The sequence below is a fragment of the Hesperophylax consimilis genome, chromosome 7 (assembly GCF_061612785.1).
Source record: "Hesperophylax consimilis isolate HC1 chromosome 7, BYU_Hcon_1.0, whole genome shotgun sequence".
Classification (NCBI taxonomy): domain Eukaryota; kingdom Metazoa; phylum Arthropoda; class Insecta; order Trichoptera; family Limnephilidae; genus Hesperophylax; species Hesperophylax consimilis.
In genome coordinates, this window is record NC_142842.1 from 39,116,973 (window position 1) to 39,135,422 (window position 18,450).

General features: G+C 32.1%; 2 protein-coding genes across 2 annotated transcripts; one reads left to right on the forward strand and one right to left on the reverse strand.

Annotated features, from left to right (window-relative positions):
- Positions 1-5,013: 5,013 nt before the first annotated feature.
- Positions 5,014-8,148, reverse strand: LOC149422743 (H/ACA ribonucleoprotein complex subunit 3-like). The gene is made up of 3 exons (XM_089633937.1): positions 7,945-8,148; positions 7,817-7,859; positions 5,014-5,184 (listed from the first exon to the last, which is right to left on the reverse strand). Exons 1-3 carry the CDS (start codon positions 7,996-7,998, stop codon positions 5,087-5,089), a joined length of 195 nt encoding a protein of 64 aa, XP_089490063.1. The 5' UTR covers positions 7,999-8,148; the 3' UTR covers positions 5,014-5,086.
- Positions 8,149-8,869: 721 nt separating this feature from the next.
- On the forward strand, positions 8,870-17,566 carry LOC149422744 (dynein axonemal assembly factor 4-like). Its single transcript, XM_089633997.1, has 3 exons — positions 8,870-9,320; positions 9,940-10,139; positions 16,961-17,566. Exons 1-3 carry the CDS (start codon positions 8,870-8,872, stop codon positions 17,192-17,194), a joined length of 885 nt encoding a protein of 294 aa, XP_089490123.1. The 3' UTR covers positions 17,195-17,566.
- The last annotated feature ends 884 nt before the right edge of the window (positions 17,567-18,450 follow it).

The following is an 18,450-nucleotide window of genomic DNA, read 5'->3' on the forward strand; positions in this document are numbered from 1 at the left end:
AGGTACCTTTCTTAGTCATCGGGCCATGGGACGTGGGAGTGAATCAACAAACGCGTGCTTTGTTTGTGACAAGGAAGCTATGTAGGAATTATTGTGTATGATGCAGTTTGTTTGTGGCCAGGTTACTCAGGTTGTTAATTGATTTGAACTTCGTCTGATTTCGCAATCCATTGTCAATGTCAAATCTATTTGGTTGATAATTAGATCTCACGTGTGATTCTTTTCGTAAGTAATATGCTCATTGACTACATATTACTACAATGACGTGTAACTTCCGATATGGTAAGGTTTGATTTAGATACCGCGGGGGCCGAGGCGTTTTTAATTGATAATCTCGAACGTCAAGAAATAACGAGCTTAGTTTATTCATGTTAGGTTTGGGTAGTATTCCGTTCATATTATATAGGTAGGTACACGTCGTTATCCATAATACGTTATTTATATAGACCTTCCCATTTTTTCCATTGATTGAGAAAATGAGTCTGGGAGAAAAATTACTATTTCTAATTTATTAAGAATCTCTTCAAATTATTGGTAATTACGGTTAAAAGGGATTGAAGGCCTTACGAAAGAATTAGCAGGTTTCTTGATAAACTTTTTAGTAAGTTACGAATATATTATCATGATGTTCGAACAAGTGTTTTTATTTATTTATTATAAATGTAAATGTTAATGTTAAATGTTAGCAGGTTTAATTATAAAAAAAAAGTGGGTGTGTCAAGCCTACGCAAGACAGAAGTGAAACTTCTTTTGTTAAACCGTATGAACCACAATCAATTACGTATTTCACTCGTATTACACTCACGACGCAGTATACTAACCAAGCAGCTGATGCTTGGCGTGGGGCAGTTCGCTGGTGTCTGAGAGAGAGGAAAGAAGAGAAGAGAGAGAACGTTCGTGAGCGGCTCCCCCACCTCAACAAGCGCATATGGTGAGAGAGGGACAGTGAACGGTGAGCGGTGGTGGGGGTACCCGCATTTTCGTGTCGATCCTGACTCGGTTTTACTCCGTCCATCGAAAATCCATTACGCGCCTAAAGAAGTTTCACTTCAAAATGTAAATGTTTGTTTGTTCAAAATCTTATATCTCCGAAAGTTCCATTAGAATACGCGTGTGTTTCTATATACCCATATTATGTAGTCACCTTTGACAGGTTAAATCATGTTTTTCTTCAAAAAACAGCGCCATCTGTTGGACGTAAAAGCAAGACGCGCTATTGTTTCTCTATCTGCACAGACAGACTGAGCCACATCAACGCGTGGCGGGGTACAGTTAGTAAATAATAAATTTATAAACAATACAGATAAATTCTACAGAAAGATTTTCACATATAACAGTAAACAACTACGGGTCTAGTCGCCGTGGCCTAAAATATTTACAAAAAATACAAAAATCTAAATGTTTCGTAGGTAGGTATTAAGTTATCGATCATTATTTACTAACTAGCCAAAGTCCCCGGCGTTGCCCGGACTTTACGCAGAGTTTTTAGAAATCTAATGTAGCCAGTGACCTTCCTCTTGTTTTGAAGTTCAAGTGTACAAAATTTAATCTAAGTCGTGAAACTGTAGATTTGTATAAAAAAACAAATCCATGCCTCCCGCCAGCCATAGACACTCTTCTTTAAATAAATAGATAGATAGTTAGGTAGATTGTTTTATTACGAACCGCATATCCCTATTACCTGTTATCTACCTACTACCTACCTATGTACATTATAAAATTAATATGTGTTCACTTGCAGCTTCCAATGTCGATCGCAATTTTTTTTTTTAAATTTCTTATTTCTTTTAAATAAATTCATTTGAATATTTAAACCAAGTGTTATGGATGTAGATTCCAGTAATTTTACGTAAAATTATTTCCTGATGTAACAGTTATGGACCAGATCTTCGATTGCTCAAAACTTCTACAAAGAATCATTTGGTAGCTACACAGACATAGGAATTAATAGACGAGAAGATAATGGCGAGGGGTAAAATCAACTGTTGAAGAACGAAGGGAGTGAAGCTGACTGTGATTCGTCAATAAATCAATCTGACAGTAAATAGGCATCTCGCATTATAATATCACCATTTACTTCAAAAGTAAAATCTGCTTTTGAATGAATAGACATTTTTACATGGGAGCGCAAATTACTCGCCACGTTATGAACAAAAAAAAGTCCAAATTCGGCAAAAAAATTCGGTTCTATTTTCAGAGTCGAATATTTCGTTTAAGTATTTAGTTAAGACACTTTTATAAATGTTCATAATTTACTTCCCAGCAACCAACCAGCTTTGTGTTTCGCGTCCAGACGTTTCTCGATGTGATAGTAACAACTGATTCATATTATACGATATGAATATGCTTAAAATAAAGTAAAATAATGCTTATATATGGAATGTAATACGACAATTGGGTTTATTCTCTTTTTCACATCTATTTTTACAAGTTTTCATAGTACAAGTCAACATTTTGCCGTGTTATTTCGTAAAATGAACCGATGATGCCTCGACCATAGTTCGCACAAGAATGATGACGTCACGTTTTCAAATTTCACTTGAGGCCATACGCGAGCACAGCCGGCTCCAATGGAACCGGTATGGGGAGTGGGGATAATACGCTTTTAATCACTTAGGGCAGGTCTACTAATATTCATATGTCTATGGGTAGCTAGTATCATCAATAGATGATTTAGTTCAGAAAGATTATATTATGGGTGGTTTATTTATTTTATGATTGTGACAAAGTCGCGACACGCCGCGCCATCTGTGTTTAGTGTATTATAACCATAGAGAAAACCAGCTCGAGTTCATTCAAACTTCGAACATGTTTATCTAAGCTTCAAACCAATTCAAACTTCCCATTTGGTAACTTTGCACCGCGATTTTTTGCAGGACCGAAAACCTTTTGTTGCTGGAAAAATGGCCGAGGACCTTTGAGTGCAACTTTCAAAAAGCTTCCGTTTTTGAGAAGCACTAAATTATTAAAAGTCTCACTTTACGTTCTGTTTTCCAAACTGATTAATTAAATAAAAGAGTGAGATCCAGCGTCCCTTTCTTAATCTTCTTCACTGCGCTTTCGTTGCATTATTTCTGGATTTCTGCATTTTAGTCCAGTTATCATATACATCGGATCCGGTATGATTTTTTGCTGAGGCCCGATGAATGATCCAAGTTTGGACCTCGAGCGCTGAACGCAACTTTGCCAAAATTCCAAAAAATATTAAACATTCTATTGTTCTTCAGTTTTTTAGAGATTTTAAACCTGAAGGGCTAGTTTACAATTATAACTACGTCGTACGTTTTCAAAGTAGACTGGATGGGTTGTTTCATAGAATTTGAACAATTCATCAAATTTCAATGTTCATTTTCGGATTCCGTGAAAGTCCTATTCAAGTTCTGTTATTATATCATTATAGGCCAGTTACTTGACAGAACAAATTTCAAAGTTAATTTTCAAGTTCTGTTATTATTTCAGTTCTGTCAAGCAACTAGTTCAAGTTCTGTTATTTTATCATTATAGGCCAGTTACTTGACAGAACAAATTTCAAAGTTAATTTTCAAGTTCTATGAAAGATTTTTCAAGTTCTGTTATTATTTAACGAACACAAAACAAATGCAAACACACTGCAGTTTCATTGGACCTCGTACTTTCAATCTTTTACCGAAAAATATTCAAGTGATAACTAAACTTCCTCAATATTTAAAAGAATTAAAATTATGGCTTTTCGACACAGCAGTTGAAACTTTTTTTATTTAATTTGTATCAATTTATGTTTCTCATAAAATATTCACCATATATTACATATATTACAATAAACACTTATAACTTCACTATACACTATTATAAACACTTTTTATACAAAACGCTTATACAAAATGTAATCTTGTTTTTATTTTATAAGCCCACAATTTGTTTATTTCTAGGTACAATAAAATAATAACTTAAATATATTACCCACGCACAGGCTGCGCCTTAGTGGGTTCCCATTATTCTTATTGATTTATATAATATTGTATGTAATTAATGTAAAAATTGGGAAAAATAAAGGAATTAAAAAAAAAAAAAAAAAAAATTTCAGTTCTGTCAAGCAACTAGACTTTTCTTAAACTATAATAAAACATTTTACCTAACTTTTTATAAAAACAGTAAAAACAAACCTCCCAATAACCTTAAAATTAGCCTACATAATGCTAACTGTAATAAAGTAACATGCACCTCTTCCTTTGAAATTGGAAAAATTGAAAAGATCAAATATTTGGGTATATATATTGACACAAATTTAAACTGGCAACCACAAATTAATAACACCGTTTCTAAATTAAGATATCTGACGTACATATTTTATTTTTTTAGGAAGTACTCAATGTTGACAAATTGAAAATGATTTATTTTTCTCTAGTGCAATCCTCAATTATGTATGGTATATTAGGATGGGGTGGCGCACTAGATACATTTATAAAACCACTAAAAATAGTACAAAATCATATTATCAAGGTTATATATAATAAAAAGAGGACATTTTCGACTGATCAATTGTACAAGGAATCTCAACTATTCAATCTCCGTAAACTATTTTTACTTCAAAGCCTGAAATATGTCATGAAAAACCAAAATAAATTTCAAAAATATGAACCCATAATTAACTTTAGAAGAAATCATGTATTTTATACCCCACAAACCAATACCAAACTAATGCAAACTCACAGTAGCTTTATTGGACCTCGCACTTTTAATAATCTACTACCAAAAAAAATTCAAGAACAACTAAACTAGCGCAATACCAAAAAGAATTAAAGTTGTGGCTGTACAATGCAAATGTTGAAGCATTATTAATTTAATTTTTACTTTTTTCTATTTTGTTTCTGTATAGGTATAATGATAAAATAACAGAACTTGAATAGGACTTTTACAGAACCCGAAAATGAATATTGAAATTTGATGAATTGTTCAAATTCTCCGAAACAACCCGTCCTGCCGCGGAACAGGCATAATCAAAGTTTTTAATTTTATACACATTAAAACAAGATCTTTAATTGAGAATGTTTTTATTTAAAATTAAGGATAGCATAGTGGATGTAAATGTATATAAGATGAGGTTAAATCAGTAGATGGGCTCGGGCTTCTGTGTAACCAGCAAACCAAAACGTTTCTTTATGGTGATCCTCTGGCGGGAGTAGGTGTCTTGCGGGGAGAACCGAGCTGGAAACATAAATATAACTACATTAGACTTACATATAAAATTACAAGGTGCACTTTGAAGGCTTCATCTTCAGCCTATTTAATTAATTGTACAAATTGAATTAAATAATCATAAAAACAGTAAATTTATGCAGCACTTCACTGTTTTTAAAATTGTGCGATTTTGGTATTGTTGACGTCATGCCGGCAAACGTTTTCTATATCATAATGACGGATGTACGATTTTAGATGATTTTAAAATCAATAATTATGAATAGAGATATTAAAATTACACATTTTAAACTTTTGTAAAAATACCCCATTTAGCAATATTTCATGTCAAATAGACATCAACTACCTTAGTGGAAGATATACAGAAAATTGGGAGACTCATAATATGCACATTTTATTTGAAAAATACTATGTAATGTAATATAATGCATTTTAATGATTATTTCTTTAACATTAAAACCGATTGTTAGTGATGTCAAAGTTTTAGGGTTAGTTTTTTTTTCTTCCCTTATTTAAACCAAATATGAAGTGATGACCCTAAAATACCGGTACCGTGGCTCACGCTCTTAATAAATTGAGTCATGACCGCTATCATGACTATCGAATATCGCTGAATCGCTACAGTTTGGAATTAATCAAAAATGGGCCTAAGAAAAAGAAGTCACATTTAACCGTTTTTTTTTTGCGAAATTGATAATAAAATGCATTATTTTCAATTTTCGGAAACTGAAATACTTACTTCTCATTATTATCTAAGTGATACACAGTGGTTTTTCTATTAAAAGTGCATGTTAACCGTGTCCCTATTGTCTGTATAATTTACCACAACTTTAAATAGCTGAAACTATAAAAATTATGCACATTTATGATAAAAATCAATTCTTGTTAATAAAATAGGCTAAGTCTTCTGGAATTTAAACAATTAAATGTCAAGTGTGTGAAATTTATACAGAGTGTCCGGCTGTAAAGGGCGCTAACTTTGGGAGGTAATTCTTAATGATAGTAGAAGTATAAAAAGATAAATAACATTTTTCTAAATTTCAATGTTTATTTTCCCCAACAAAAATATTTTTCTATAGAAGAATATTTATTTTCCCATACAAAAACAATTTAACTTCTGAACCTAATGGTATGCCTATCCCTAGTAACAATGGGAGAGTGAAGAATACAAAGCTGTGCAATTCCTAAATAAAGAAGGAAGTTACATTCCAATAAATATGACTAAAAGCATCTTGGCCTCTTTATGGTGCAGATTTATGCAATCCGTGTGGACTGCACATCCCCATCACAAATGCAGTACTAATGACAGTAAATATAATATACATCGCTGGAAATCGTTAATATGTTAAATTTATTTTTTAAAACACCCCATATCAGTTCAATTTCTAAATTTTTACCTTCAACTACCGTTTTTAATAATCATTTAAAAAAAACTTTTGAACCAACTGAATGACAATAAACAACATTTTGCATATGATTACAGTGATATTTAATATTATTTTTTAAATATCAATGCACACGTAAAATCCTTAATATTTGACATAACATTGTGGAAGCTAATTGGAACGAGTTCAGTAGGTATAGGTACTGCCAAAATAAAATAATTGCTTAACCAAAGCTATAAATGCAGGGACCCACTATTTATTTATTTATTGGACAGTTTGTATAGCGCCGCTTTTGTGAGATATCACCTCAGGGGCACTAGTTCGAAATTAGGTACAAAAATGTAAAAATCTATCAATTTAAATGTTCGTTTGTTCAAAATCTTGAATCTTCAAAATTTTTTTAATGATTGCTTTGAAATTTTGACATAACATGTGTGCACCGATACTATATAGATGTCACCTGTGACAGAGTTTTTTGAAAAACAGAGCTATCTGTTGGACAAACATGCTTTTTTTAAAAAAAAAAAACAGCGCCTGTTGGATGTAAAAGCAAAACGCCCTATTGTTTCTCTATCTGCACAGACAGACTGAGCTACAGCAAGACATGGCAGGGTACAGTTATTAATGAAAAAAGTGCTTTTTTTATAATATACATAATTTATTTCTATGAAAAAAAAGGCAGAGTTTTTTCACTATAGTAATAAGTATAAAGTATTTACATCACCCGGTTTTTTATTTACATAATTTGTGAGTGATTCTGATTTTTTACAATCCATTATTATCTATTACTTGTAAATTTTCGTACCTAATTTCGACCAAAGGGTTTATATCCCCTGATTAAGTGATTCTTAGGTTAGCAGTACCTACCTACTGAACTTCGCTTCGATTAGCTTCCACAATGTTATGTCAAATATGAACGATTTTACATGTGTACTAATATTTACAAATAATATTAAATATCACTATTTTCAATCATCGTAAATGCAAAAAGTGGTTAATTATTGTCATTAAATAATCAAAGGTAATTTTTTTTAATTCTTATTAAAAACGGTAGATGTTGGTAAAAATTTACCAATATTTCGATAATTGAATTTAATAGCCCTTATAACTCTACTTTAGAAATGTCCACATTTTAGAATGTAAAACAGCAAGAAGCATTCTAATATTTGAGGTTATTTTATATAATTTAGGACTACATTCCGAGGATGGATATTCTATGCAAATTCAGAATAAAGAAATACAAAACAACAACGTACCTGGATGGGCAGATAGAGTAGGGTTATTGGTGGGATCTTCCCTCTGGAAAGATATTAAAAACACACAGTAAATAAATTGTTTTGGAACAAGCACGTTTTCAATAAAATTTAAAACAAATAATAAGTACCAGCAATGTGTAGACCCTCTCGCCTTTCTCGTTGAGGTAAAATCTCAGATACATCTTTTTCAATATTTTATATGACGTTTATATTATAAAACGAATAATTCAAGCGTTTAATTGCACTTCGGATTTGACTTTTTCTGCTTATGTCAAAGTCAAAAAACAATTCGGAACAGAAAACGTGTTATTTTTCCATAGAGAAAATCAAAACAAAAATCCAGAATGAGATTTCTATGTATTTTAACTTACAACTAGAAGCCCGTTGAAATAAATGTCACGCAAAAATAAACCATAATTGTATTAGTTTTAGATGTGTATTTGGTTTGTATTGTTATTATTATCAGAATGAGTTTTCTGAGACTCAGGAGATTTCTAGCTTTGCGTCGAAAATACTTGCCACAGCGATAAAAAATTTCCGCGAAATTCAACACCTAGGAAACCATTGATTGTTTGTTTTGTCAATAATATTATATGGCAAAGCTAGTATAATTAAAAAAAAAACTTGAAAATAGCAAAATAACAATACAAAATGCCAATTGAAATAAAAGATTTTACTTGGAAGCAATCAAACGATTCAATATCTCTATGTGTTCCGTTGAGAGGAATTCATTACTCGCATGTAGATATTCAAGTATCACAAAATTTCATCAAGCTTCACTTTCCGCCATTCATTTTTGAGGTTTTTCTGAGACATGATATTGATGATTCAACTTTGAAATGTTATTACACAGATAAGGAGGCTTTTATAGAAGTAACAAAAGTTGAACACGGAGATTGGGATAAACTTGAAGCTGACATTGACAAAAAAGACAAGGTGCTGTTGAAGCAAAAAATCATCGAAGGTATTCAAGTAAAAACTAGGAAAGCTCTAGATGACCAAATAAAATTAAAAGCCCAGCATGGAAAATTTGCAGTTTCAGAAGCAATTGCAATGGATACCAAGAGAAGGAGTGAAGTTGACGCCAAGCGGGATCTTGAACGGAGCAATGCAATGAATGATTTAGAAAATTGGAGACAGTCGAAAGCAATATGTTCCAACACAAATATTACTCAGTCGCCTGTAAAACAGAATAATATAAGTAAAGGAAAGGGGGTTATTATCAGGGAGTTAAAGGATGGAGAAGATTCAAATGCAGAAGGTGACAATAAAATTTCACTTTCTAAAAATACTTCAGCGATAAAGGAGGCAGAACTAAAAAAATCAATTTTTTATAAGAAAGTGATATCTGACATTGAAACTAGGAGCATCCCAGAAACTCGACAAACCACAACTCTTGGAGTTTCTTTTACCGAGAGGATATTTCCCACGCCATGCCGGGAGTCGAGTGCTCATGATGAAGAAGTCTGGATGAAGAATATTACGGAGGCAAGAAGAGCTACGGGTCAGGAAATATTTTATTTTATTATGTTTGTAGTGCATAAGATTCTAGTTTTTCTTTTATACAGAGGCAGCAGAAGTCGGGGACGCCCGCAGAAGACATGGTGAGGAAGACGCGATCAAGTGAATCAGATACTTGAGTCGGGCCATGTCAAGAGTCAGAATAATAGAAGAGTATGTATGAGACGATGTATGATTGTGAATGAGGCAAGGAGTGTGTGCCAAGACTGAGTTGTTTGGCAGTCCGTCCTCTCTGCCTACCCCTGCGGCGAAACGGCCTGATAGTTGGTTAGTTATTTAAATATAATATGTAGATATGAGAGAAAAAAATAAAATGGAGGTCTACACATTTTGGTGTTGTTGTCGTATATGCATACAATACATAGGTAATGAGAAGAAATAGAACTTTACCATTCCCGTTGAAATTGAAATTTTGACAAGGTTCACTTCTTGTCCCTAAAAAGATTCCACACAGCATCCCCAATGACGATCTAGGTCAAAGGAAAACCTCAGGGCTTTCTTCCCCCGTGGAATCAATATAGAAATCTTATTTATAATGTGAGTTGTAAAAATTAATTTTATATTACATATAACAACAATTTAATGTGCTCGCTTTTAACCAGGGTTCGTCTCTGAAGACCTCCGCCCAGAAGAGCAAGACCCCGTGTGGTGCAAGGAAAAAGGTGACAGCTTCTTCAAGACCGGGAACTACCTCGGGGCAATCAGTGCCTACTCCCACGGCATTAAGTTGTCCAGCAAACTGCCAGCCCTTTATGCCAACAGGTCTGTCTGCCACTTTGCAGTGGGGAACTTTAACAAATGTGTAAGTTAACAAATAAATTATGTATGCTTAAATTGTGATCAGATAGTGATAATAATAACTTTAACTAAACCAACATCCTCCATGGCAGAGCTGTATTATACAGAGCGGTAACCTTCGTGACTCCCAACTCAGATTTTTTTCTTTATTTATTTCCGTCAGCTCATCAGATAAAGAATATTAAGTAAAGCTTGTATATATGTAATAAACTAGCCGGCAAGTACACGGCTTTACTCATTATACTTACATCAGCCTTGCACTCTTTGCGGATCTCCACATTTCTCACACATACGCCTCAGGGATCTCATTTCCTCTGCCGGCATTGCTCATGGTTATAATGGTTTGGAGTAAAGTTTTGAGGTTGTGAATTCTAGTTTATCTGAAAACTGGGTCTATTTCTATGGAAATTTTAACATTCTAAAGAATTGAAAAAGTTAGCTTATTATAAGTTTTTGTTTCCCTTGATCGTGTCATGTCTTCCTCGGGCGTCCCCGACTTACACCATTCACTACTGTTTGGGGAGCGGTGCGAATGCGCAGTGCGCGGGGCGGAGGGGCAAGAGGATTGTTACAGGGCAGTTAACTGACTGCCCGTACTTAAATTGAGCTGCGCCGCGATATGGCTGCGTTTATATAGGGCCGCGTGCATCTTGTAAAACTGGGAACGTTCCAGATGTAGCAAGTAGATCGGTGCGTTTTCGCGGCTTATCTCGTAGGCTCAAAATGCTATGTGCGCTGTACAAACTGATATTCTCAATCTTTCTAGGAGGTAATGTGAATTATTCTCGTAGCGTACCGCTGACCACATTGTTACTATTAAAAAAACTAAATTATAATGAATTTCATTTGACTCCGTATCTCATTCCAGTGCAGAGATAACAGGTTAAGTCTTCCTCAAGCGTCCCCGACTTCTTCTACCATTCAAACCACTCTCAACACTCCTGACACTATTAAGAATAAACCACTCTCAACACTTTTTATTTTTTTATTTTTTTTATTTAATATCAAAATAATATACAAAAATCAAAAAGTCCCAATAAACTACTTTAAAGTAGTTTGTCATTGGGTGCTTTTAACTTAAACAGATTATATCAAATGTATACATTCATATCATGAGAGGTGTAATACAATAAAAATAAAAACAAAAAACAATTAAAGCGTATGCAGTTAGAAATAGTTTGTATTAGAGTCTAGTACAAACTATTTCTTTCAGCTAGCCAATTTTTCAACAAAAAATTTCTTTTTATATTTGTACATTTTTTGATTTCTGCAGGTAACATATTTAAACAATTTGGTATCATGTAGTCTAGCGTTCTTTTTCCATATTTGTTTACATGCTTTGGTACGATTAGTCCTTCATTTAATGTAAATCGAGTATTGTAAGTGTGTTCCAGTCTATTTATGTACATAGGGCTATTTATGTGCTGAAAAATTATTTTATACCACATAATTGCTCTTACCGAGAGGATTTTCAGATTTTGATAAAGGTGTGGAACATTATGCCTTTGTTCATATAAACTTTTATGAGCTAATAATTTAACAAGAGAATTTTGAGCTGCTTGAACATGATTTATATTTGTTTTAGAGGAAAATCCCCAAGCTGTAATTCCATACCTTATGATAGATTCAGCTAGTGATAAATAAATTATTCGAAGTGTGCATATTGGAACATAAAATTTTAATTTATATAATCTACTAATAATAGATCTCAGTCGTTCACAGACTTTATTTATCTGTAAATCCCATTTGAAAAAACAATCAATAATAACACCTAAATAAACATATTTTTTAACCAGTTCAATATTTTCACATGTACACAACGCAGGGATACCAACATGTAGGCAATCTGAATTGTGTGTTTTAATTTCGGGTATAATAGTATTTACCTTGGCATTGGGTGATCTAATGTGTATCAATTTAGTTTTTTTTGCATTTATGATTAGGCCAGAGTCGTGAGACCATTTTAAAAGTTCAATGTAATCTTTTTGTAAAAGTTCAATACATAATTGCAAATCACTGCAAGAAAACACCAATGCAGTATCATCCGCGTACACAAAGTGTTTTACATGTTTAAAAATAAATTTAATAAAAGATACATAAATTATATATAAAATAGGACCTAATATGGAACCTTGAGGAACACCTGCTAAGATTTTTCTTTTTTTACTTAATGTGTTCAAAAGCTTTATTTGCATGCACCTGTTGTTCAAATAATTTTCAAATAGTTTTAGAAGTTTCCCTCTTATTCCTATGATTTCTAGTATTTTCAACAATTTTTTATGGTTAATAGTGTCAAATGCCTTGGAATAATCTATAAATAAGACTAATACATGATGTTTATTATTTAAATTATTATTTATCAAGCTGGCAAACTTTTGAAGTAGCACTTCAGTGCCCTTTTTTTTTTTGGAATCCATATTGGTTAGTATCAATAATAGAAAAATCTTCCAAATATTTTATTAATTTAATTTGAATGTATTTTTCAAGAATTTTTTCGAGTGATGGCAAAATACTGATTGGTCTATAATTACCCAAAATGGTGTGATCACCTCCTTTATAAATGGGTCTGATAATACTACATTTTAAATCATCTGGAATTTTTGCTTCAAATAAGATTCTGTTTACAAAATGGGTTATAATTGGACCTAATGTTAATATATGTTTTTTAATATCGCTCATTCTGATATTATCGATTCCAGGAGAAGAGCTTTTAAGTTGCTTCACAAGGTTTTCTATATCAGCAATTTTAGCCCTAGGTAGGTACATGCTTTGAGGCATCTCCTCTGGTTCAAACCCAGTTGTCCTGTGATTACATTTATGTAACATATTGCAAACATTGTCAGAGAAATAATCAACAAAGTCATTTGTTACGCTTTCTTCGGTCCGATCTTTCATCAAATATTTGGATGCAACTTGGTCACAATCATTTTTACATTTCTTTCCTAAAATTTGATTACATTCGTCCCATGTTTTTTTTGAGTCTTGAAATATATTTTTGAATTTATCATTATAGTATGAGGTTTTTAATTTTATTAACAATTTATTTAAAATATTTCGAAAACACTTATATTCTTTTTCATAGTATTTGTTCGTTGGAGCATTTCTCCAACGTTTGTATAAAAAATCTCTTTTTTTAATTTTATAAAGTGCATCAGTAGATATCCATTCATTTATGGCATGCGGTCGGTTTTTTGATTTTTTGCTTATTTCAATTGTGCTTTTTTTATACAAGTCATCAAAATAATTCTTAATTTTCAAATAAATAACAGAACATTCGGTTTCCTTTAGAAGCGATTTCCAATCATAATTACAAATATGTTTATCAACCAGTTTTTGCGAAAGAATTTTAACTTTATTATAATCATTTGAGTTTAAATTATCTACCGAGTTATAGCGTATACTTATAGCTGTTGTGTTGTGATCGGCAATGTTATAGTCACATACACATGCGAAGATTGTACTAGTTAATCCAGCGGGCAGTTTACCGCTTATTCGCACGTAGAAATGATCGATACATGAACTATTTATTTTCTGTTTAACAATTACTTCCCTAGTGACGCCATCTATACATTTTTTCAAATAGTTATTTGTAAGAATATTTTCATAATTTATTATGATAGGATCATTTTTGTTTAATAAATTTAAATTTATGTCGCCGAAAAATATTACACTTTCATTTGATTTAATATTGTTTTCAAACACAGAGGATATTTCTGACAAAAATGATAGCTTATTTAGATTCGGAGGTCGGTATATTGCTAAGACATTTAAAGTGCTCTTATTTGGAAGTGTCAATATTCCAAAAACGTTCTCAAAAAATTTGGTGTCCAGAAATATTTGCGAAAAGGAAAGGTTATTCTTTATATATAACAAGATGCCTCCACCGGATTTTTGTTTTCTACAATAGTGATACGAATTGTATCCGGGAATATCATAAAGATTAACAAGTTCCGAACGAATTGCCGTTTCGCAAAGCATGAGTACGTCAACGTGATTTAAACAGTCTTTAAAATAAACATGAAATAGGTCGAAATATTTACATATTGACCTAATGTTTAGTTGAACAAAATTAAGTTTACTTGTATCACATTTCCTTGAATCTTGCTTTTGAAACCATTCACGCAGGTTATTTACTTTACAAAAATTAATATCATTGTCATCATCTATGAAACTAAAAGACATAATGATTTAAATAAAATATTTCCAAAAACATTCATGGTTAGATTATAGTATTGTTCAGTATAAGGTAGGTTTAATAATTTGCACCAGTAAATACATACTGTACATTTTCTACATGAAATATATTTGTTTCGTTCATTGTATTTTAATTGATAACTAATTGATAATTGATAATTAATTGATAACATGATAATTAATGGATAACAATAATTTATTTGTTTCATTCTCCATTTGGTAACGATTTGTAAGTAAGATAGTGTGCGTGAGTTTACGCCGCTAAAACAAGTATTGAAACAGTAGTGCAGATTTAAATGGGAATATTGGTATTGCGGTGTATATAAACTATTATACTCTTTATTTAAAATATAATAAAATATTACACTTATAACATTCCGTATAAAAGTAAAAAGTTGAAGTACAGTATTTATTAATAGATAATTTAGATGCAAGGCAATGGACATAATAGTAAATGTAGAGTAGGTGTATAGAACGTATTTAAATAGTGTAGGCCTATAAACAATGATTATAAAATGTATTTTAATATTCTGGATCTGGTAAAGAAAAGTGTGTAACTTTTGATGTGTTAATTTAATATTAACAAGCATCTTAAAAGAAGAAAACTTACATATCACATACGGATGTAAATAAAATTGATTATCTTCATTAATTATCAAAATACTACAATATAACAAAAGATTCTTATTTAAAATATATTGTTGCATTTTTTTTGATAAGTAAAAATTAATATTCAATATTTTGTTCAGCAATTGCGAGCATTTTTTTATATACCTTACAGTTGTTTTTGTCATTTGCCCTATGATTAACTGGAAATGTCATTTTATATTTTTCATTTTGAGTGCAACAGTTTCTGCAGTTTGGTTGTTTGTCCTTGTTCCCGCATTCGCTGTATGAGTGATCGAGACCGCAGTAACTGCAAACAGGCTTTTCGTTCTTCTCTCTCTGCAGACATCTTGCAGCACCGTGTCCGAAGCGTAAACAGTGGTAACATTGCATTACTGGATTTGCGTCTTCAACAAAGATTCTTTGGTATCCGATTTTAATTTTATCTTTGTTTAAGAGTATTTTCCGGGTTTCACTCTCTACTTCAACCACATAGTTAGATGTATCATTAAATTTATTTTTAATTATTTTCTTGACGTTGAACACAGGTTTATGTTCCTTATTTTCCGACATAATTTTAATTTCTTCATTTTGTTCGATGATGTCACAAGTGAAATCTTCTTTATCATAATCATTAAATATTCCCTTGAAAATTAAAGTAGGTTTTTTTTTGTTAATTCCTTAGTATCGACATCATTTATTACTTTTGAGATCTCCATTTGTAATTTCTTCGCATCTTCTTTTTTTAAACACTCGATGATGATTCTGTTTCGGGATATTTTTTTGATGCCTTCAATACATATTCCCAGTTTACTAGTTTTAATATGTTTTTGTATTTTTTTTAGAATCGAGTCAGAAGAGTCACTGTTTGTTTTAGGACTAATCATTAGACAATATTTATTTTTTGTATTTTTTTGTTTATTTTGAGGGTAATCATATGTTTTTTCTCTGTTCGCGATTTCTATTTTATTTTTATCTTCCGACATTTCAATTGCCAGGTGCCCTAATAATGATAAAATGTTTGTGGCTTTATTTGTCACAGTAATTTGTTGGTCTTTACTGAACTTTTTACTGGAATCTTGCACTGCGAGAAGTAGTTCACTAACTACCTCCTTTGCTTCTTCCATGAATTTGTGTAGATTGGCCATATTTATTTTTTCACAAACTTACTCCACTTTACACTTTTACAACCAGTAGTACTGCACAAATATTGTTGTCACCAGTTTGACAGTTTCAGAATGTTTAAAATATTTATTTATTTTCAAATATGGTTTGTAGAAGATATGTTACTAATTGATTATTATTTTTTATTCCAATCGATAGTGCGCACTTTGTTTAATTTAATCATCAGCTTCACTGTTTGTTTTTGCCAAAAATAAACACTTTGCGGAGCACTTAAATTGGGAGCAGAAAAATATGCAGCCTGTCACTAAATGAATGTATAATAGAACTCCTGACACTATTAAGAATAAACCACTCTCAACACTCCTGACACTATTAAGAATAAACCACTCTCAACACTCCTGACACTATTAAGAATAAACTTTGAAATTTTCAGCAAAATCGGTCCAGTAGTATTTGAGTCTATTGGGGATAAACAAAGAAACATTTAATTATGTGCATAGTTATGATTCAGTATTGAACCATTGTTTAAAATGAATTAAGCTATATTTAGTGACCAGATCTAAGTAGGCAGGTACTTTCCAACCCTCCTTATCCCTTTTCCCTCCCCATTTCTTTCAGCTTTACAACATTTATGTGGGAGTACCTACTGTAGTTTCACTAGCTCCGTTGGAACTCTTGTGATAAAAAAGGCTGCATAATAATATGTTGTAACCAGATAAAATAAAACAGAACACGATAAAATAATAAATAAGGTTAGGAATGTTTTGTTTTATGTTTGCACATTTTTCTTCAATGTTCAGTTTTGTCCTGGAACCGTAATAAAATAATATGTACGTTCCAAGGAAACTTTCCTCATTTAAAAGTCAATAATTATAATATGAGAATTTATGTTGATTATAGATTGAAGATTGCTCCTTGGCCCTGGAGCTCATGAAGCCTCACTGCCCCTCCAACCTCGAGAGCCGGGTGCGCTGCATCGCCAGGCGCGCTGCGGCCCTGACCCGCATCGGCATGCTCAACAAGGCCATCGGAGAGATGAAGGCTGCCATCCGCCTGCAGCCGCATAACCAGGACCTCAAGACCGACCTCAGTGTCATGGAGAGGGCCTGGGAACAGAACCCGGATTCTGATTAAAAACAAATCATTATGATATAAGTAATATGTGACCATATTAACTTCTGATTAAAAACAAATAAGCATTGTGATATAAAAAATATGTAAGCGTATTAACAATTAAGATAATAAAATTTACAAACTTTGTTTTTCTTCAAAACAATCAGGAAAGTCCTTAAAAAACTTTATAAAGATGTACACGGCTCTTTGCCAATCGCTCTTAGAATACGGTATTATCTAAAATCACTCATAAAAACCAAAAAAGCCATAATAAAAAATTAATGTGAAACTTAACATGTCACTTCTAAAACAATATTCTAAATACATTCATAAATACAAAAAACAAGAAATAACAACTAACACAAACAGCGTGTCTGGGGGTAAAGTGCGCTATCTTCGAGAGTGAGATTCTACATGATTTTAGAAGTAAAAAATATAAATAACTTTTTTTCAAAATCCCAATGTTTTAAAATAATTATTTTTATATAAAAAAATTGAATTGTTTGTAGGGGAAAATAAAAATTCGTTTGTGAGAAAATATTTTTGTATGGGAAAATAAGCATTGGAATATCGAAAAAAGGTTTTTTTTTCTACCATCATGTAGAATCACCCCAAGAATTTACCTCCGGACACCCTGTATATTGAAAACACTAGATCTCAGGGTAAAAAATATATCCAACAAGCAACTACAAATACAACATTTGGACAAAAAAGCTTCCTATGGTTACTATGGTACTAAACTTTACTTCAAAATCCCACTCTCATTCAGAACAATTATATTTTAACATTTAAATCTCAAATAAGAAGCTGGATACAAAATATAGAGAGATCAGGAATGGATAATGTACTAACAATGTACAGAGGTATGATTCGAGATTTTCACGCCCAAAAGTTGATTTTGAAAAATTACACATCTGCCCTGATGATGAACACTGCAATGCTGTCCGAAACGTTGGCTAAAGAAGGAGGTAGGGCAAAATGGCGTAATACCCCAAAAAAATCACTATAATGACAATATACTCAACTGAACAAAAAAACATGTAATATATTTTTAATTATTACAGAAAAAACACTGTTCAATATATTTATAATTACTTTATACTATCCATACTACTAAATTTTAACCATACATGTAAATGAAATCCTCAGCACGGGAGATCCCAGTGTGATCCCACGGGAGATCATTATATCTATTTATTACAACAAAAAAAAAACACATTATTATTATTATAATACGAGGGCCATATAGAAAGTAAGGTTACAAAGGTTCCTAAGGC